This window comes from Falco naumanni, chromosome 9 (assembly GCF_017639655.2).
Source record: "Falco naumanni isolate bFalNau1 chromosome 9, bFalNau1.pat, whole genome shotgun sequence".
NCBI lineage: Eukaryota > Metazoa > Chordata > Aves > Falconiformes > Falconidae > Falco > Falco naumanni.
In genome coordinates, this window is record NC_054062.1 from 50157677 (window position 1) to 50180607 (window position 22931).

The following is a 22931-nucleotide window of genomic DNA, read 5'->3' on the forward strand; positions in this document are numbered from 1 at the left end:
TTTACACTTTTCCTTACAGTTTTTGCTGTCATACTGTATTTAATCAAGGAAATGTGTTTGGTGTATTTGCCCCTCCCTCTGTTTTGGGGCTGTTTTGCTGCTGTATGCTACAATCTTGAGCAATGTAAGTTAACTTCTTCAAATAAATTCTTTCACTTCAAGCTTTCATTTCTGCCACCAGAAATAAGAATGCCACTTTACAGTAAAAAGGTAATAATTTCCGCCAAAGACCTTACTCATTTTCTGAAATTAGGTAAGTAACAATTTAGACAGCAGACTCACTACAAAAATATAAAAATTACTCTTATAATTGATATGATGAAGCTAAGTGCATTTACTTGCCCCTAAAGCCTTCAAATTGTTATACACCTCAGAATAAAGTAATAGGCAAAATGAAGACTAACCTTTGAATAAATGCCATTTACTGGTCTCCACTCTTCTCCATTCAAAAGGAAGGGAATTGTTATCTCATAATCTTTTGACTGGTCCTTTGGCATCTGCTGTCTCCGGGACTCCAATTTGCTGTCCACATTCTCGCCTAGGGACAAGGAGAAGCACTTCACGTTAGTTGGGAACAGCAGCTGGCAATGTGAACCTTGCTACTTAAGGGACCTGGCGGCACGTTTCAAAAGGAAATCATTCAGGAAAAGGATGAAACATTAAAACACTGTGGGGTCATATTGTCAGTGTCAAAACCTACACAAATTCCTGGGAGAGCTGGGGTTCTGGGAGAGAAGTGTTGAGCTTGATTAGATGTTGCACTTCTGTAGCAGCAGAAATCCTGCCCATACAGGATTAGAGATACCGGGATGCAAAGAGAAGGAGCTGGGATGCCAAATCAAAATAAAAAAAATTGGAGAGGTATTGAAAGTTTTACATTAATAATTATACTAGACTTTGCATTATTTTTTTTCATTGAAGATGATAGCAGGAGGAAATGCAATAGGTGTCATCATTAAGACGGTAAGCCGAGCTGCAGGAATTTAACAGAGATAACATCTTATCAGGACTATTTTTCCCTAATTGAGGTAAGAAATCAGCCTTGAGCACTCCACTCCCCAGTCCCTCTTCTCCCCATTCCTCTTCCCTGATACATTCCCGCTGAATCAGATTCAAGGCAGAAGTGGTGGTAGGCGAGCGGGGGGGACAGTGGCCCAGGGTGTAACTGGCCCTGCTCTCCCCGGGCGAACAAACCCTGCAGTTGCATGACACAGGCTCCCTAAGGGCAGACAGTGATCCCAGACTTTCCCTTATGTCCTTCCCGTTTCTGTAATGGGGTCAGCCAGTCCTCACGCTTTGCGAGCTGGAGTTACAGCATAGACGTAACAACCCAGTCTGGGTTCCTGAAAGCTCCAGGTTTGACGTACACAGCAGATCTACCACGTTTAATCCTTGGTATTTTATCATCCCCCAAACATTTCTTAACGCACCATCTCTACTCCGCTAAACACGGAAATGTATGGTCGTGCTCTGTTTTAACTATCCTGAACTGGGTGCAACAAAAGAATGAATATTTATTTAGCAGCCTCGACATTTCTATACGGACATGCAAGGAATTCATAAAGTACCGAGAATCCCGTACCATCGAGGAGGCACATTCTCATTAGTGGGGGAAAAAAAAATAAATCTAAAAGAGAATGTAAACTCCCATTGACATAATGTTCAGCTCCTACACAGTCAGATGACTTCATTTCATAGTACAATGTCAAACAGCTATTTGCATGCAACATTTATCGAGCGTTTTTCCTCTCACTAAACATAGTAATGGCATGGTGCCTGTCAAAGAACAGCCCCCCCAAAACAACATCATTGTACGGTATTGAGAAAAAGCCTTAAAGAGAAGATAGGGATGGGTTCCAGGTACTGTGGGACAGTCAAAATGTTGGCGGGGTTTGCCACGCTCTTGACCTACCGTCACACTGAGCCCCTTGGTGCACTTGGACCCCACGAGGATCAAACCTGCGTCTTCACAGGTGCTCTAGACATGCGACAACCCTCAGTTAAGATGAAGAAGGGCCAGTGTTACCTTTCTTCCTCCTCCTCCCCCATTGCCTTTGCGCTAGGAGGTGCAGAGGGAAGGTGGTGGGGCAGCGTTTCAGCAGTTAAACCGTGGCTCAGGGCTGCACCGTGCACGGGAGCGAGAGGTGAGCTGCAGGGACCTGCCCACGCAGCCCAGCGCTCAGTACCACCATCCCAGCAGCCTGACCTATCCCCTCTGGCCACCTAACACACTCTGAGAATCCAGACTTATGTTTTGAGCAGAATAATTTAGTCACTGTTAGAACTATTTAAAAATTTTGTACGCAGTCATCACAGTTAAGCTGATGCGAGAGGAAGACAAGCTTGGTATTTTCCAGCATGCTTTTAAAAAACACCATAAAAAACCCAAGATGAAAAGATAAAGTATATTGGGGAGAGGAAAGTTGCTTGTTGTATGGTGTTCCTGCAGGCAAGGGTCTCACCTCACCCTCAGCGCAGCCCAAGCCCAGGTGACAGGGGGCTGGGAGGACATCGTGTCAGCCCTTGGAAGTGATGGTCCCAACCCTGCCCACGACTGGGTTCACCCCTGTGGAGACGTACAAGGTACCATCTCATGTGTCTAGGAGGGTCTAGGGAGAACCTCACAGCTCTTTATTCTGATTATCAGCCATGAAGCTCCCTGCACAGAACAGAAATTTATGAAGCATATATCAGAGAAATGAGAAAAGTCTGGCTCCAGCCCCGATTTTTTTTTTTTTCTTGGCTCACTAGAGCAGTCACAACTATATGAATTAAATGACTCAGGTCCTTCTATTATTTTGTATGATTTCCATTCTGAAAGTTTCATGAGACCTAAATTTTAAGAAACCCTAGGAGTGTACTTCTCCTTCCACTGATGCATTGCTTGCATCACTTCCACACAGTCTTACGCCATGGAGCTGCAGCTAGATATCAGGAAGCATCAAAGTCTTTCTGGTATCTCCTACATGTGCAAGTTGCCTTTCTTATTAATTCTGCAAAGCATTAACATCACAACATTACCCGAAACAGAAGAAAAGGGGAAAGGGAGGGATGAGTATTTGTGCACAGATGTGTTATTCCCTCATTACGTGTCATGGTCCAGAAACTGCAACTGCTATAAAAATATCACGGGAATAAGGGAACAATATCTACACAACGTGCAGATCAATTTTGCCACTCCTACTCCTGTTCCATTACGACAAAGTGATGCTTGTGGTGCATAACAAAGTAAGATTACAATGAGCAAATTTAATCTTACACACATGCCTATTTAGCTGCACACTGAAAATGCATATTGTGCAGAAGTGTTGATAGTCTGGAGACAGACATCAAGACAGGTTTATAGGCAGCAGTTATATCTTTATTGGAAAAGATAATTTATTTGGGGGAAACAAACCAGACAAGCTTTAGGGATTGCAAACTCTTCTGAAGCCATAAGCATTTATAAAACACAAGATCAATTTCTGTCTAGTTGCTTTCCTTCAGCCAAATATTTTGCTGCTTATCTGAATGTTTTTATTTAAATTATTGGGTGTGATAAAAATCACAGCTTCCTGAAGAAGGCAGAGAAAGCACTGCAGCCCAGTCATGGGGCCTCATTGTGAACAGCACTTGGGCACATGCTTAACGTCATGCACTTGCTTAACTCCCAACTTTCCCCAGTGTGATAGATGCATATTACAGTTCCTTTTGTAAATCAAATAATTTATTTTTCTGATTTAAGGTCATTATGTTTACGTACTGTGTATATTTCTGAAAGAGACAAAATGAAGAAAACTGCATAAGTGATATTTAAATTCCAGATCAATCTGTGAATATAAAAGTAGGGGGAAGATAGAAAGGTAAATCCTTCCCATAGGATTCTGCAGCCTCACTGCAAAGCTTCAAAGAACACGTTGCAGAAAATAAAGGATGACAGCCAATGAAGAGTGACCCACACACCCCCATCGGAGGTGGGGAAGAGGACAGCATCTAAAGGGCTGTCTAAAGACGTGGGTAGGGAAAGACTGTAAGTCAGGAGGAAAAAAAAACACCACAAAAAAACCATAAGAGTCAGACCAAAAAAAATGTAGAAATTGAAGTTGAAATCTGTGGGAAACTTTGAAAAAATGGGACAAACAGATGTGCAGCCCCAAAGCAGCCCTGAGCCTGAGCAGTGGTGTGGGCTTCTGGGTAGGTGCAAAGGTGGGCCAGCTGCTGGCAACCTCGGAGCGCCTTGGCATGCACGGCCCTCGCCTCCAACAAAGTCAGAAACACTGAAGAGTCTGTCCCAGTGAGGGCCACGTCACCCAGTCTCTTGCACAATGGCTGCACAGAACACACTCCCAGTTTCCCTCTGTGGGTGTTGGGCCACCCATCTCTGAGCGTAAGCCCAGCCCTCCCAAAGAGCATCCGAGGGGCACCAGGAGAGGAGCGTGATGGGACGGGACCGGACATCTGAGCTAACGAAGGGTTTCCATCACCTTGATCACATCCCGTGAGCTCCCAGTGCTGCAGTTCTTCATGCGCGCAGACGTGCTGGTATTTCCTCTCTGCCACTCTTCATCTCCTTTACCCATTTTCATTACGATTTCTTTGAAGCTGGAACCATTAGAGTTGTTTGCATTACATTAATAATGAGGCCTCTTCTCTACAGGGACTCTCGGTATTACAGCAGTATAAATAGTGTAGTAATTGAAATCAGAGAATTTAAATTTTGGTAACGTGTCATAAGAGGGGAAGAAAATCAGGCCATCTGTATTACCAGAAACTTTTATTAGACCCAGGTTTCCTATCTTTTGTGTCACATGCACCTACTTACTCACCTACTTATTTTCCATTTCAGTGAAATTCTGTCCAGTTCTTCCTGACGCGAGCTCGTCTCCCACTTTTTCACATGAAAAACTTCACAGTTGTGTCTATCTGTTTTCTATTTTCAGCCTGCACTGAAGGTAACGCTTTTGATCCACAAGCAGCCCACAAGCTGATGTAGTGCCCTTTATACTTTTTTTTTTTTTTCAGTAATATAAAAGATACTTTGTACAAATAGCGAGATGAGTAGATGTTATCTGACATTAACTTTTGTGTGGCTTAAATATTTTTCATCTGCCACGTACTTCTACAACTTTTCTTCTTTGCACACTGTCATACAAGGACTCATTGGCAAAGAAGTTAAGAACAGTTTTCATCTTTTTGCTTTGTATTTCGGTTCCTCCGAGCTCTGCACAAAATAAACTCTAAGCATGCAAAGGGACAACCTTGCTTAAGGGCTGCTGTCTCCTGAGGAAGCCCAGACATGCTTCAGATTTGCATTTACTTAAAATCAATAAGCTTTTAGCCAGGCAGTGTAATTTATTTGTCCTTATGACAAACAAAAAGGTGAATGCTCTCAGGGCTGAGTGGGTCTGGATAAAATGGGATTCAGTGAAAGGAAAAAAAGAAAATGCTCCCCCCCAGCTGCAGACCCCTGCCATCCTGCTAGTGCTGGTTTTGCTCCCTGCTCCCCTGGCATGGCACAGGGAGGAGTCAGACCTGGGACGGTTTATAAATACCATCCATCTATTAACATACAGATTTACGATCAAGCCAATGTTGCACGCTGTGCTTCCTTCCCGTCGTGGATGTCCACGTTCTGGGAATCCCATCTGCACATCTTGCCGCGCACGTTAACATGGTTCTGTCAGGGTCTCGAGGCACCCGAGGGCTCTTACAGCCCCAGCACCCCACTAAAGCCCAGCCCAGGGTTGATGGCCCCAGCCCTGGCAACGCTGCAGGCTGTCCATCTCCAGCCCACCCAGACCGCAGCCCCCTCCCTGGCACACCGCATCCAGTCACCCTTCGTGTAACCCACTGCAGCTACTGCTGAGATGTGAAAATAATAGGATAAAAGAAGGATAAATGGAATTCAATGATATTATCCTCATGTTACCTTTCATATTACAAATGGGCTCAGAGTTGTAAGTCACAGCCTATCTGCTTTTTGTTCTGCAACAAAACACCAATGCACCCGAATAATCGTAGGACAGGAAAGAATAATAGAACGGAGTAATTTTTCTGCAAACTGAAAACAGCTAACAGCACTGCTCTGTATCGCAGGGCTTTGGCAATGCCGTGGAAGACAGAAGAGGCATGCTTTATCCATTTCCCTCCTCATTTTCTTCAGCTTCCTCTGCTTAGTTCACAGTCAGTGGGATCGGTGATTTGGATGGGTCATTTCTGGCTACGTGTGCTGGAAGGGCTATGCACATGGCTGCATACAGCACGCGCTGGACCATTGGCAATTAGTTTTGTGGCAGGGTACCGAGGCATCCCCACAGGCTCTGCTGCCAGATGGCTTCCCCTATAGCCCAGGATACCTCGGGTCTGCTCTGTGCAACCAGCCCCAGCGAGCTGGGCAGGCATCCCAACAGAGCCACCACTGCCAGCCGGGATGCCCGTCAGATGGGAAAGTTTTATTCCCCACATCATTTGCCGTCACATCTTATTTGGGATGATTCTTTTAACACCTCCAGACTCAAAATAGAACTTTTTAATTCAAAATTACCAAGCTCACACACTAAGAGAGAAGGACAAGCATTTGCCTTTCGAGATGGGGGTGAACTTAGGAATTTTAAGAAGGGGAGGAAACCGAGTAAGGAGTAAAAACTACCCACCGAGCACATCACTAACTAGTCAGGTAAAGGAAGGTTTCCACCAAGGTTCAGTAAGAAAATGTAATAAGTACAATACAATACAGGATCAATATTTCTATCAGCAACCTTTACTCGGCGTGCACAAGCATCCTCCTGAAATCCAATACTCCAAGTGAGGAGACGATGTCTGCACAGAAGACAGGAATATTACCAAAGTATCCAATAACTTACAGGCTGGAGCAAAGGGCTGAAACCAAGTACTACAGAAGGGAGGGTCATACCCTTAGGGACTAGTAAGTTTTCTGCTCTGAGCAGTAATCTTTAAAGGCAAGTGACACCAGACAGACCCATACACGCTATTCAGTGTAACACTGATGTCACGTGAAGCAAAGGCAGTCTGGAACGCTGCATCAAAAGAAGTGTTTCCAGTGAATATCAGATATTGAAGTTACTCCTGAGAGTTAGCGATAGAAGCACATCTGGAATGCTGCGGGCATTTCTCCTCACCTCACCTGCATTCACAAAAGATTAATTCAGCCTGGAGCTGGTGGATTGGAAAGGCTGCCAGGGTGAGCAGGGAAGTGGAAAGACTGAATTACAAGAAGGGAACTAAAAGAATTATTTTGCATAATCTAGAAAACCAAAGATGACAGGACCCATGACTGTCCTTTAGCTTTATATACCTTTTGGTATTTATCTTGCCAGTGCTGATATATTTATAGATGATGAGTATAAAGTGGCTATACATAAAGTTAGATAGGATTGCAATATAGAAGTTCTGAGAAAAGAGGATCACATCCAGCTCTTGCGGATCAAGGGGGAAAAAATCAACTTGCTTTAAATGGAAATTGTTAACATCAGGACTAAGACTATATCATGCCAAAAAAAAGAAGAAAAAAAAAGTGTCAACTATCCAACGCTTTGGCCTAGGAGTGGGGATTTGTGCTTCCAGTCCTCTATTTTACTCCATCTTGCAGCAAAAGCCAAAACATTACCCAAGCTAAACATTATCCAGGCACAGATCTTGCTGAAACCACCTTCTAGAATGGTACCCATTCTGTTTGAGGCAGGAAAAATAATAATTGGTCACTTACTAATGTAACAAAAATCCAAATTAAAACAATATCTGAAAATAAATATGAAAATGCTGCAAAATAAACCAGTACCAGATTTCCAGTGCATCACGGTTAAAGACAGAAAGCCCAGTAACTCGCATAGGGTCAAATAAGCAATAGTTTGCCTTAAAGTCACCCATCCATCCATCTTAAATTTTACACTAACCACCAGTCGAAAACAAAGATGCCCTCTCAAAAGAAAGGTCAAAAATCAGAAACCCCACCATGCCGGTAAGTTACTTCCCATTATCCCACTAACAGCATTTACACAGCTTTAAAAAAGACAGCACAGAGCATACCGGGCTCTGCCCTCATCTGTATGTAAGCACAAGAGGCTGAGCAAGATTTGACTGCGCATAATATAGAAATCTTATCTTTTGCAGTAAAGTTTTTATTAGTTCAAAATCATAAATTATTCTTCCAATTAACCTTTGCACATCTAAGCAGTACATTGATTCTCTCCACAAAATCTAATAAAATTAGTCCTTTCATGGCCTGCCTGGAAAATAATTATTAAAAAAAAAAAAAAGAAAAGAAAAGAAAAGAAAAAACGCAAGCCACCTAACTAACACAAAGTGTTACTTGTTTTCTCACTCCTCCCCCATTTCCCAAACCCAAGACCTCAGGCATTTAAGCACAAGTAACTTTTGGAAAGCAACTGATTCCACGGATCTTCTTGGGCTTGAATCTTGCATTTTCCTTCCCGTTGCAAAATTACTACTCATGTACAAAATTTTTAAAACCTCAAAAGTCAGTAAAGGTCTTTGATGAGCCTGAGGACATGCAGCAGCAAGATGACTCCACGCATTTCTGAAATTAATTTTCCATTCTTTCTGCTTCTAACACAAAAAGATCCCCTCTCCAGCTTGACAGGTCTGTCAGCTTTGCACCGGTCCGCGTGTGACTGCAGCATGTCCGCTTGATCTTTTGCACTGAGCAACTTCGCAAGCACCGGCTGCTCAGATGAGAAATAGGAGTTTGAGATGCACAGATCCCCTTTAACTAAACAGCATTAAACCCAGGCTTTTTAATATTTCAGTTTTATAATTCCAAGAACTATCTCCTGTCATCACTTGTTCTTGCATGAGTTATTCCCTTCTTAAATGTGATTCTGCTGATGAAATAATCTGCGACAGGGAACAGCCCTCCCCCACGAAATCCCATAAACTCCATGGAAAAAAAGTCATGTGTTCAACATTTTAATACAAACATGGGAGTGAAAGCTGAAATTTCAAGGTAACTTGCTGTTCTTCTCGACCAAAGGCTCTGTGGTCAGTGTCACTGTGTGACCAGCTGAACAAACTAACGACACATATTAAGGTGAAAAACAGAGAGAGAGGGGAATAAAGGAAAATAAAATGTTCATTGTGGAACATACCCCCTAAGCAGTTGGATCATCTTAATCTTCAAGCTTCTGTAATACAACTGTTGGAAGGCTCTAAGTCTGCGCACAATAAAGTGCTTTATTCAGGGAACCATATGACTCCATCAGTCATTCAAGCACATGTTTGGCACAGATTGAAAGTGAAAAGCATAGCTAAGTCAAATATTTCAAAACTGAACTTGTCTTTCTAACACACATGGTTTATATATTGGTGTAATATCTATATAAGTTTTCAGTTCTCATATACGGTAATGTCATGGCTAAAGTACAAAATGATGTGTGCTGCACTAGGCAGCATCGCGCTTCTTGGGAGTTAACAAATGCCAAAAAAGCCATTGAGGAGAAAATTGAAAGGGAACTATCACACTTGACAGTCCTCAAGAAAACGGCAAAAATAGCTTTTGTTCATTCTAATTCTTGAATATCTATTTCTCAAATCAGGATGCTACACCGTTCTTCACTAGAGAGCTGCGCTGTAACGAATCCAGGACAGCCAGTTCCTTCCTCATCATGTGCCCGAGATCTGTCTCCTCTGTTTGCAGATGAAATATTGCTCATCATACAGAGTTACTCCTGCTGATGCAAATGCGATTAAAGCAATCTTGGGAGAGCACAGTGTGATTAAAGCCTAAGTAATGCGAGAAGGATTTGGGCTCTCATTATACAAAATACATATTGAAATGCACTCAAGGAAAGAAGCCAGTATATCTCAATATCCTCCCTGTTCTCCAGGACAAAATGTGACAAGTGGAGTTTGGAGAACAACATTTGCCATTGACTGCAGGAGGGGGCAGGGAGACTGCGGAGCATTTCAAATGGTGAAAACCAAGCTTTATTACGTATATAGTATATATACATATACTATATTAGGGAAACAGCTGTCCAGCCTCATTTGTGATGTTGTTATGCGTTTGACTGAAGAATTACTATGCAGGACCAGTCCAAAGACAGAGTTGTCTTCTTTTTTTTTTTTTTTTTTTCTCCCCTAGAAGAAAACATTTCAAGGTAGGAGACAAATAAAGCAACAAAGCATTGAACCAGAGGGCATTTTGGTGCACCAGGTGATGGGTACGTATCAAGAGGTTCCCCCCATGGAAGAGCTCAGTGCTTGGAGTTCACCAAAAATGTCATGTTGTAAATGCAAGATTCAAACCCAAAGTAGCTTTGAAAAGTAAGTGACATAACAGCTTAGGAGAACTCCTGTCCCCTTGCTGCAGATCCTGTTTTAAGCTTGCTGGGTTCCTTCTAACCCAAACCGTTCCATAATTCTTTTCCAAGTCCTGATACATACCACATAAATCATCCCAGTCATTCTTTCTCACATAAAACGAGCGGGACAGGACTAATAACAGGTAAAAAATACCAAGGGCTGCACAATGCCATTCCCACAGCTGTTTCCAGGATGCCATAGCACAAGATGTCCCATCTTAACACCACCCCATCATCATCCCAACATAGGCACCACCAGGGCACATTTGCTTCTTCCTGCACCGCTGCTCCTTCCCCAGAGGATCCCAGTCTCAGAGATTCTCATTTAGATTATAAACTCAGCCTCACAGCCCTCAGCATCAGTGAGGCAGCACCTAACAAAACCACTCATTTGAGGAGAGAAACAATAATCTGTGCTTTAGAAGCCCAGGCAAAAGTAATCCACAGAGCCCCAAAGTCAAAGTACTGCATATATTCATTTTTCAGCAATAAGTCCACATAATTATGTGACAGTCCAGATCCAGTGCTCCTCTCCAGCTCCTCCCCTCCAAATGCTCAAGAAAAGCTACTTTCCACTGAATGAAGTTCAAAATTACTCCCCAAAATACAGTTTCCACTTGTTCTTTTAAAAGACACAATCCTTTTCTCCAGTGATTTATTGGCCTCCCTCGCTGAGTGCAAGGAATCCTTAGCAGAGCTGTATTGAGGGATGTTCATTCCCGTATACAATCATCAGTGAAAAAAACCTACTGAGTGGGAGCTTGAGTTGTGCTCATCACATGCACACAAATCATTCATTCAGATGTTCTCTGGGAAATCACGCCGAAAACACTGCAAATCCAGCTGAAGCAGATTTCGGGATTGATTTAGGTAAACGTGTGTGGGAAATGATCTGTGTTTCTTTCCCAAGCCTAGCAAACGAGACACTGGGCTGAGGAGGCAATATCCATCACACATTTTTGTTTGTGCGGGGAATACCTGCTACTCGCATTATACAACAGCAGAAAAAGGAAAACGAACGGCACATGTACTAACATAAGCTCTCACTGAAACCTGTCTCTCCATTTTTTGAAACACAAATGAACAGAAAACTTAGAGTTACTTAATGTTCTTGAAGCCACCTACCCTGCTCAGGTTTATGTGTGTGACCTTACAACAAATGTCACCATAAGCACTGGATCGGTCCGTAACTCCTGACTTTCACAGGCTTCTTCAGGATGAGCCACAGGAGTAATGAACATTTATTTTTATTGTTTCCTCAGGTCAAGATATCTCCTCAGGTCACTAACGTAGCTTTGCTTATCTAGCCTACACCTCCTCTGATCCTGTCAAGCAGATTTTAAACAAATAGCACAGAACATCAGCGCCAGGTTGTACAAAGGAACCAGATCCATGGAAATAAGACAATTTATCCCAACTGAGGATCAGACCCACACACAAGGAACATACAGGACACAATAAACAGACACGCTGCTTCTTCCTAAAGCGTGACGATTTCTTCCCCAACAACCCTGCACTTCCCCACGAGCCACAAGCGTTTACCCAAAATCTCTCTTCGGCGGGGTGCTCACTTAAGAGGCAATAGGTGACAAAATCAATACTGTTTCACTTGGAATGCTTACCTCTTGCTTTAAAATCTGTGTCAAAATGCAAGAGTGGTTTTTAACCCAGATATGTTTTTATGATCTCCAATTCGCAAAGGAACGCGGATCAGAGTGGGATGCTGCATCCTTCCTCGTAAGCTACAGAGGCCACGTTTTACTCTCAGCTGTAGCTCTGTCACCACCATGCTCTCAATGGCAGAACAGGAATGCAAAACAAGCTTAAATAACCTGGACTCAACAGTACTCCTCCTCACGTCTTCTAATCATTGAAGGAACAGCGGATCTTTAGCACACTACCATCGCTGCGTACAGACTGCTGCTGAATAAAATATTGGTGATGTTCAGCTCCACACATGGCCAGGCCCATATGCTCACATTATTAAATGTAGCATTATGACAAAGTCCAGATATTTTATTTTACGTGACTATATCAAAACAAAATCCCATAAGCACTTGGATTCAGTGAAGTTTATATTCTAGAATGTTCTTTCAAAGGTAAGCAGTCACACATGAGGTTTATTTCTCTTGCTTGATCAGCTGTTTTCAGAATTATAACAGATTAAATAGAAGCAAGAAAACAGCAAACTCACCATTGTCAGAGGAAGGTTTTTCGCTTAATACATACAACACATACTAGTAAGACTAAATTTACAGGGATTGACACAGTTCCTCCTAACAAATACCTAAAAATAAACTAGTTAAAGATTCTTTTGTACCAAATTCTGCATCCAGTTTTTTATGCCTTGCTGTGTATTATCTAGCATGGTTAACAGGCCGTGAAACATTTCACTTCTTGCCTTATTAGATCACACGTTTTGGACAAGGAAGAATGTGTTCATCTAATCAACGGGTTTGTCATGTTGACCTTGTGAATGGACAATCCCCCACCCCCAATCTAACCAAATAGTTCTCCGAGGCATGGAAAGCAGCAAACTCATTTACACGGGGTATAAAAAAATAATGAAACAACATGAAAAGACTTAACAGATGATTCAGCATTTCTGACTGGATGACGCAGTTCAACAAGTCACTTTCTGAAGCATCGATGCCAACATCACACTCGATATCAACGTAGTCTCAAACTTTTAAGTGATACTGAAAGGAGAAGGGTCAACATCCTGGAGCAGAGGCCTCCTAAGAAACAATACTTTTTCTCAGTTACTGTGATCCTTTTATCAATAAGATAAAAATTTAATACCATTGAAGCACTTTGCTCTGCTTTCCCCAGAAACAAAGGGAATTGTCCTTTTGGACTATGCTGTCCTATCCAGAATCAGCTGCAACCCTCTACCAGACTTACTCAAGCCATGGGGTTTTAATTTAATTTGTCATAGATTTGCCCTGGAGGCTCAGCAGGGCCTTAGAGAAGCCTCTACAGGCGTGATTTAGGCCTTTAGTACAGTATAATTTTGGAAGTGGTATACTTTGTCCTAGGAGTAACCTGAAAAGCCACTTGAAGTGCAAGTACAACGCACATGCGACAGGAAGAGCAAAATCTGAGATGATGTGGAGTAAAACACAAGAACGTGTAGAGGAAAAGAAGCCATCAGAAAAAGCAATTAAAGAAAAAAATCCTTCCAATGCGCATAGCGTGAAGGGCCTGGCATCCTAAGCAGGGCTGGATGCTGCGTGAGGTGCGAAGCTGGGGAGAGCCTGCTGGCGTAGCAGAGCCTGGCCACATAAACCCAACGGCATTTCAGACCTGATTGCAAACACCCTAGAAACGTCACTTCTTTGTTGACAACGACGCTCACAGCAGAAGTCAAGAGAAAATCCACGCTATCAGCCTTCAAGCAGAGTCTCCAGAAGTCAGGGGTTTTGGACAGGAGGCTTGGCAGCACCCCCAGCAGAAGCCGGGCTGTTCAAGCACCCTGGGCACGCACGTGGGGGCTTCTCTGCCACCCCGCGCTGGCCACATCCTGCTGCCCGCCTGGCAAACCCAGCTCGCTGCTCGCCATCCGCATGCAGCACCGCAGCCCTGGAGCGCAAACGGTGCTGCCCAAAAGGATGCACATGAATACTAATAAAACAAAGCCCAGCTGGACTCCTTGGACAATTTGCACTGGCAATGTGAGCTAGTTAGAAACATAGGGACCGTTAGTGATAAATCTGTCAGGATTAGGGTATGTGAGGGCTGAACAAGGCTGGTGGAGGACCAAATAAGCCTGTACATGAATTCAGCCTTTTTGAAACAGAATTTCATGATCAATAGCAGCAGCAGCAGCTGACAGCTTCAGTGGAAGCAACGGATAAACACAGCCCTGGTCTGGCTGCAGTCACCCGTGTGTCGTTAGAGAAGTGCCACCAGGGCAGCCTCTGCGCTGCGAGCAGGATGAAAAGCTGCCCAGAACGTAGCCTGTCAATCATTAGTTCACGGATGCTCTTTGTGGCTGGATGGAGACCTTTCCAAAAATCTCAAGGAAAGCGAGATGCCCAACAAAACAGCAGCAAACAAGCCAGCAGCTCCCCAGCGAGCAGGAGAGTTAACGATGCGAACATGATTTGAAGAGTGGGCATAATATCCTCAGCTGGTGTGTTTTGGCATGGATCTATGGAGCCCCCGGACAGTGACAGCTCATGCCAGGCTATCTGCAGGGGACCTGATAGGGATAATCATCAGACAAGAAGGTGATTATACACAGACCATAAATATCTGCCACAAACACTGGAACAGTTTGAAAGAAGACAGTATTTGAAAGTGAGCTCTCAAACACAGTGTGTTGGCGAGATGGGGTTTAAAGCGAGAGACACGATTTCTTCTGTAATTTATTTCTATTACAGCTAATGCAGTTGCAATCAGTAACAACAATAAAATCTGACAGAAAAGCTATTTTAATTGAAGGTAAAGAATTTTGGACGGCAATTTTAGCATTTTCATTTTTCCACTGTCCTTCCAGCTGACACCTAATATCTAAAAGAGATTTAGCATCTAGTAATTTGGAGTTTACCTTTACACACCACCACCTTGTCTGCCCTGCAGATACAAGGAGGCCTTGACTCTGTGAAAAGCTTATGCAGATGTAGATTTTAAGGCATTTGATTGAGTCCATAAGATTAGATCTTATCCTATTATATATTTTCCTCCACAAGGATAGCAAAGCCAGTTTTGCTTTGCTGAGGCTGGTACTTCAATTAGTTTTCCTTTTTGTCCATGAGGCCCTTCAGCCAGCCACCAAGAGCTAGCAATACTGAAAACTAGAAGGGCGATTGTAAAACTGTACAAAATGAGAAAGGAAACTCATACGAACAGTGAGCGGCAAGGCTACTTCAAAGTTGCCTAGCTCATAACCTAATAATTACTGGTTAATATTAGAGCTGTTACTAGGGCAGTCCCACCTCATGCATGTCTATTACCACATTCCAAAACGGGTTTTCAAGGTTTATCATAACTTAAACTCAAATGATCACTGAGCATATCTTTACGTAAAAATAAGGATGTCCCAGCAGCCCCTCAGATCACTAACACCGGGCCCGAAGCAGGCTCAGCAGCAAAGCCAGCTGAGGTAGAAGTTGCAGAGCTTCCTATCGCCCGGTGGAGCTGAGTGCCAGCACAGCACACATCGCCAGCGGGCAGCTTCGCCGGGTCTAGAAGCACGCGGCTGTAACTTTCAGCACCTCTGCGACCAAGAAAGCAGCACATGCTCTGGCAAAGCTAAAGCTGTTCTCTTCTTCCACAGGAAGAAAATGGTATTAGAGGAGAGGATGCTCGCTGAGCACACTGGCTGCGGAAGCCAAAGAGCAAGTTATACACATGTTACGGGGAGAAGGGGAGTACGAAAGATGCAGCAAGGCAAAGCTGAAATCCAGCTGAGCTGCGAGGGTCAGCAAGCACCACTGTTGCTCAAGCTTAGACATCTACAGATGGGCACCGTAAGGATGAGCAGCTGACACAGACTCTACGAAGAGCTTGATTCACCCTTAGAGCTTCAGCTTGGCTCTCAGGGAATCCCCTGGCACAGGTGACAGGAATCCCACCCCCACTTACCATTCTGCTCTCTCGTTTGCAAGCTGGATCTAAGTCACCTGCAGCTTGCCCTCTTACTCTATTGCATGGACAACGACTTTGAGGTTTGTTCATTTCTTCGTTTCTGTCACATGTGAATGCTTGAAGCACCTTACCTCAAACTTTCCTGGATGCATAGTCAAGTTTACCTTCTGTTCTAGCCCACTTCCAAGACATGGAGCAGCCTGGCCGGCCACAGTGGCTCCCACCCCCAGTGAAGGGGAATGTGCTGCCTCAACCCAAAGAAACCCACCCCAAACCCATCGCAAGGGAACAGGGGACCTGTTTCTACTCATCTACCTGAGAATTGCTGCAGCCTTTAGCCCCAGCGCGCTGATTTGGTGTAAATAGAAACGCTGACGACAAGAAACTATAGACCCCTCACAAAGGCAAAGCGAAGCTTCAACTCCTGTTAATTCATTAACATAAATCCTAGGTGCTTGATTAAATGCAACAGCTCTTTCTGCCTGCCCTAGCATTTCAGTGTGCTGGCTAACATGTGCTAAAGTATATCTCCATCTTTCCCTCAGCAAGCCCAGAGCCAGTGAAAGCTGCTCTGGATAAATCCGGAGACAAGCAAACATTTACCAGGTTTAAAGTTGCAATAAAAAAGACCCGTTACACGTATTTGTAGAGGAGACTCTCCCTTCCGCTCTCACGTAAAATACGCGCTGTCAGCTGCTGCCGAACGAACGATGAGGACAGGCCCTGCCCCCCCCTCAGGACCCCTCAGCCAGCCCCAGACCGGCTGTACGAAGGACAAGGGGCTTTTCCCAGGCTGTCCCCGTCCCCGAGGCGCCCAGCCCCGCAAACACCGGGGGCACGGCTCCCGCCGAGCGAGCCGGGCAGCGCCCGCCAGCCGGGGCGCCTTTACCGGCGGGGTTGGGCTTTTTCAGGCATTTTTTTTTTCCCGGCTGGAAACAAGAAGCCGAACGCTGCCAGTATCCCAGCGCTGCCAGTATCCCAGTCCCGGAGCCCCCACGCCGGCCCGGGGCCGTGCAGGGGACCCTGCGGGCCGTGCCTGCCGCGGCAGGGCCCGCCGGGCGGGGGACGGGACGGGACGGGGAAACCCTCACTCCGCGCAGAGCAGCGGGAGATCCGCAGCTCCGGGACACACACACACACCCCGCCGCCCAGCACGGCGGAGCGTTGCCGTGGGGGGAGGGGGGGGGGGGGGCGCCGCAAAATCAGCGCTGGGAGCGCCCGGCGAAGCGCCCCCCGCGCAGCCGGCTGCGCTGATTTTGTTCAGGTCACTTCTCCCTTGCTTGTCCCCTGAAAATGGAGCGTGGGTTGAGGAAGGGCTTCAGGAAAATCCCCAGCTCCGCGGCGGTACTTACCTTGCGCTGCGGGTGATGCCAGGAGGAGCCAGGGGAGGCTCAGCAGCAGCAGGGGCCGCGGGGCTGGGGGGCGCGGGGGGGCGCGGCGCGGCCGCTCGGCACGGGCGCGCTCTGGCATCGCAGCCCGGGCTGGGGGAGAGAAACTTTCATCAGCTGGGGCTGGAGAGCAGCACCATAATATACAGTTACAGAGGAGCGAGCTGGGACTCAGGATGTGAGAGATTTCCTGCATGCAGTTAACTCCAAAACCCCTCCTGCTCCTGCATGAGCCGCTGATGAGTTGGTCTCTGCTTTCTGGGGGGGGTGGGGGGGTGGGAAGAGTTGCTTTGGTTTTGGTCGGGTTTTTTGTTTTTTTGTTTTTTTGTTTTTTTTTTTTCTTTCTTTTTAAAGAGGTTTGGGTTGGGTTACTTTGGTTTGGGTCTGTTGTTTTTTTGGTTTGGTTGTTTTTTGTTTTTTTTTTTTTTTTTTTTTAATTTTGGTTTTTTTTTGTTGTGGGTTGGTGGGGTTTTTTTTTTTTCGGTTGGGATTTTTTTTTTTTTTTTTTTTTTGGCAAGCAGAATTCTGTTGACCGTTGCAATGAACGAGCAGCCCGTCCGAGCTGGCTTGCGCTCCCCGCGCTCCTCACCACGGAACAAATGAGCTCCGCGGGCGCCCCTCCGCGGGGTCCTACTGCCCGCCGCCGCGCAGGCACCAGCCGGCTCCCGGGGGGCGCTGGGGTCCCCCCGGCCCCGCAGCGGCTCGGCCCCCCCGGCTGCCGAGTTTGCCCCATTTCTGCTGCACACGCAGCCCTGGCTGCTTCCTCTGGAAAGTCATCTGCGTACGTTAGAGCACAGGGAATATTTATTAGTTTCATAATTATTTCAGAGTTGTTTCTGGTGCCTCCGACTTTCTTATTTTAAAAAACCCACAATATAAAGTAAGAAAAAAAAAATACCCAAACCAAAACAACACACCCACAGAGTTGCCAGATGCATTTTTTAAAATCTTCCTCATTCAAATTATTATTACTGACTGTCTGGGAGAATAACCAAATACAGATTATCTATTCCTTAACGTACCACCAAAATGCATATAATGCCCACATGTTGCACAGAATGCTGTAGAAAGAACCTGATCCTGTAAACCCTTACAGACTTTTATTGTGCAGTTTTATTTTTAATTTACTAAGATTCTTCCCAAATCCCACCATTCCGGTATCACTGTTTAACTCTGCAGACTGGCCCCGTGTTCCTTGTGCAGGGAACTGTTGCCAAAACTGGTCTGACATGCCTGTACACCAGCATGCCCAACAGCCGTGCAATCCCACTTAAAAAATTGATTTTGAAACCATGGATGCGGGTCTTCTCTGGAGCAGAGTCTGGTAAGTGTTTGTGGTGATCCGGCCTACACCTTTCCCCGTCTTGCAGGAGAAATGACCCAGCAGAAACTCAATGGGTACAAGACCCTACGCGTGCCAAGCTGGAGCCCTGCACCATGCCCTGCACCATGCCCTGCACCATGCCTGCTTTGCGTGGTTAAGAGCATCCCTGAACCACCCTGGGGGACCGTCATATCTCTGGGATACCAGTGGTAATGTCAGGTCATCTTATCACAAATAAACCTGAAAAAGAGCTGGGACTGGGAAGTATATGCAGGAAGGCTTCTGATCGGCTGCTTTTCTTCACAGATAAAAAGTACATTTTCTCCCCTTACACCTCCACACAAAACTAGACCCATGGACTCACCTCCACTTGCTCCGAATTTTGAACTCCATCTACGTTTACCTCTCCAGTCTCACCTCAGCAGCACACATTTTTTCCATCATGCACCTTCCCAGGAAACCTCTACCCTTGCGAGCAGTTGGGGATTATCCTACACGTAGCTTTAGATACCTAAATGCTAAATTTTCCCGACTCACCCATGATCAGTCACATTTTAACAGCTATAGTCGGCAACACTTCGTCCCTTAAAAATATAAACAAATGAACTAGCTTATCAAGGATATACATGCGCCACACAGCATGTTGATTAAAAATTTTAAAATTAGAACAGAAGACTCATTTGTGGAAGGCCACCATGAAAGCCATGTAGACATCTTTATTCTTGGAAGGTATTTTCACCATTAAAAAAAATACGTCAAAGGGACTTAAAGACTTCTAAATAGAGTTTTGGTAATCCCACATGGCTTTTCACTTAAATGGTAGTACTTTTATTTTGAGTAACAATATTTGCTAACAGAGAACGTGGAGCCAATTATATCTCGGTCCATTCACCAGCATGAATGAACTAGATATTATCAGAGTTCCTCCTCCTCCCCCAAAACTTAACCAGAAAGGAACACTTGCATTTCACCACACTAATTATATGGGCCTAAAGTTTATCAATTAATAGTTTATCACCAAAGATCCCCAAATATTTTATGAATGACATCCACGTAGGAATGCTACTGAATTACAGTTACCTCTGGCTCTGGAGAACAACAGTAAAATTCCACAGCAGTTTCAAAAATCTTTTGGGAAAACCAAAACCAAACCAAAACCCAAAACCCTCCAGGAAAGGGGAAGTTAACCTGAAGTGTCCCTGCTTCATTCCTATGCGCATAAGAGAGGCCAAACCCTGACTTTTAATTTCTCATGTCAAACCACCTCCCACAATTAGTTTTACGAGGCTCGGTATATCCACTTCAGAAGAACAAGGCTGAGTTTCCCTGCAGGAAATGAAAATTGCATCCAGGTTGTGTGGCTGCTTCAAAGGGGGCCAGTCCCGATTCTCCAGGTTATTCCCGCGGGCGATGGCTCTCCATCCATCCTTCCCAGCTTTGTTCTTTAGCACTGTCAGCGGAAGAGGAATGGGAGGGGGGTGTTGTGTGGAGGTGTCTCACTGCTGCTGAGGTTTTCTTTACCTTTGTATCTTTTCCTACTGCTTTTCTATGGGTGTTTTTTTTTGTTGTTGCTTTTGTTTCTCCACCCCCCCCCCCCCCACCCCCCCCGTCCATTTTTGTTCCCCTTATCTTCCTTCCTTTAGGTGTTTAGTTTTTTTCTTTACTTTAGCCACGACTAGTTTTTCTTTCCAAAGCTTACCCTCCGCTCCGTGCAAGTTCAGGGCTACCCTGCAACAGCAACAGCATGTGAATAGCTAAGTAGTCTGTTTGCTCTTTATCTCCTTGGGAAAGGGAAGCCTTACACATTGTTCTTCCTTCTCTGTTCTGGTTGCTGTGGACAGAGGGTGGCATATGCTGGCAGCTTGCTCGGTTTTAAGCCTCAGCCCCTGCTCTGCAGGAGAAGCAGGCCAGCCCCTAGCCACCAGCTGCAGAGCACAGATCTCATGGCTTCAGCATCTCTGCACTTGAGGATGTGTGGATGAAAGATCTCACCCTGCAGCTCTGGGTCACCTGCGGCTAAAGGAAAGACCAAGGAATGAAGCGACAAGGATCTCTGAGATCCTATCAGGGCCCCTCTTCAGGCATGTCTTTCAACTGCAGTGCCCCCACTGCCCCTTGAAGTGGTTTGGAAACATTTAAGCCGCCTCTTTCAGCTGGATACTGTGAGAATTGGTAATGCTTTCAGGAATGCATCCTGCATTAACGGCTGCCTCTTGGCATTCACGAAGCAGGGCTACAGCTACTCTGTCCTTTCCTCTCCAGCTACCATACTCGCCTCTGACTTGCGTCACTATGTCAGTTTAATAGGTCAAGCTGAAGTAGCTTAACTATCAGTTTGCATTTACACGTGAAAATAATTTGATGTAAAGAGCACTCATTATTTTTAACAGTTAATATTTGACTGTATGACAATACAGGCAGTTGGCTTGGACTCTGGTTATCAAATTACTAATTCATGCAGGAGCTTTAGTTCACGTGGCACTGAAAAGGTCAGCTCAGAAGAGAGCAATACGGAAGAGACCAGTGTGGAATAACTTACCTGGAAACAAGCATAACATATGGGTTAGTACAGGCAGCAGAAAGGAGGAGCGTGCACTCGGGGAAACTAATGGAAGTTGATGTTTCCCCTTGGTTAAAGAAGAAAGAGTTTTGAGAAGGAATTAGTGACTGACAGAGACAATGGGGGGTGGGGAGTGCAATGAACATATATTAAGTTTAAAATCTCCAGGCTATGATGCTGTGTGCTTTTGTGACATTAGATGGAGGGCACCGTGACAAACTATATGGCACTTGTGATATGAATTATGGTATGCTGTAGGGTATGGGGTATAAGAAAAAGAAAAAAAATGGAAAAGGAAAGCTATGTCTGCTATCTTTCTCTAGTGAAGTGGGAATTGCATTCCTGCATTACAACCAGAGTTAAATGGAGGGAGGATAAACCACCTCAGCTAGCTGAACAATTTCAAGATAAGAGGTTCAGGTGGGGAAAAAGCATCCCTGTAGCACATCTTCCCAGATCTGCTTGATCTCCCTTTGGATATGCAGGAAACCTCTCTGTATAATCACAGCATTGAGTATTATCCAAAAACCCAAGTCCTTTTATTCCCATATGTGCCAAAATGCATGAAGACTTGTCTGGGCTTAGCTACAGGGATCTACAGTTTTGGGGCCTCCAGGCTGAAGTTTTTGCTTCTTAGAGTAAACAAAACAAAACAAAACAAGCTTTTCCCTTTGAAATCTGTGTGTCCCCTCGCCAGCTGCTGAGACTTTGTGTCTCCAGTCCTCCCTCACTTCATTAACTCTGCAAAATCAAGATCCAGCTGAATTGTGACTGCAGTGGCAGGTTACAGTCCTCTATAATTAACAGGCATAGATATGGCATAATACAGCATGACCTTTAGCCAGAGCTTCGCTATAGACCTCTGTCACCACATTCAGGCATCAAATCTCATGCTCCCATGAATAGCATCCATCAGGTCTGCACACCGAAATAAAATACTGGCTGTAAATGTTTACTGCACACACTCGAGAGAAGTTGCATGCTATACATTTCCTAGTCTACGAGGGTAAGTTTCCGTCCTCCGTATCTTTAGCGAGTGTGCACTCCAGCACACCTCGCCTCGCTGGCGTGCTGACCCGAGCCTCACAGCGAGTCTGAACCAAGCCATTGAGCCGATGACACGCAATGCAAGGCCAGCAACCTTACCTTGCTGTTATCAACACATACATTCCCCCCTTCCCCTCCACTCCCCTTGCAGCTCCCTACTTGGGTTACGACCTTTTTCTCTTCCCGTCCTAAAGGCTCCGTAACGTTGAATTCATCTGACATTTCTGCCCCACAGCTTTGGGTTTGCCAGGGCAGCGGGAGCGAGCAGAGGCAAACCAGCCAGCCCCGCGCTGCAGCCTCCCCCCCGCCAGCCACCAGGTCTGCCTGTTAGTCCGGGTCGATGGGCTCCTGGTGCCCACCAGGTGCCCCATGAGCTTCAGCAGAGCTCAGTTTTTACAGGAATAAGCTTCTCCCGACTTTGGGATCCAAGAATTTAGTCAGGCTCTCCCTTGTTGCACACATGCAAGGGACATGCTTATAAAGTTGGGGTTTTGTCGAGCAGAGACTTTCTGAGACCTACCTGTGAGCTATTTGAAGAAACATGGTCCCATGTACTCGTAGAGAACCTTGAAACACTACAGCCGATCAACAGGATGTTGCAATACTGAATTAATTTTATCAGGGATCACCAAACCCCAAAACTGAGATGTTTCTAGATAACTTTTTTATATATAAAAGAAACCAAATCAACCCCTACCTCG

General features: G+C 45.1%; 1 protein-coding gene across 1 annotated transcript in view; it reads right to left on the reverse strand.

Moving 5' to 3' along the window:
* The window catches only part of ADAM12 (ADAM metallopeptidase domain 12), a 187631-nt gene extending 170083 nt beyond the window's left edge, over nucleotides 1-17548 (reverse strand). Inside the window, 2 exon segments of the mRNA XM_040607235.1 lie at nucleotides 405-538; nucleotides 17264-17548. Of these exon segments, the coding sequence (XP_040463169.1) occupies nucleotides 405-538; nucleotides 17264-17495 (366 nt within the window). The 5' untranslated portion in view covers nucleotides 17496-17548.
* Nucleotides 17549-22931: the final 5383 nt, after the last annotated feature.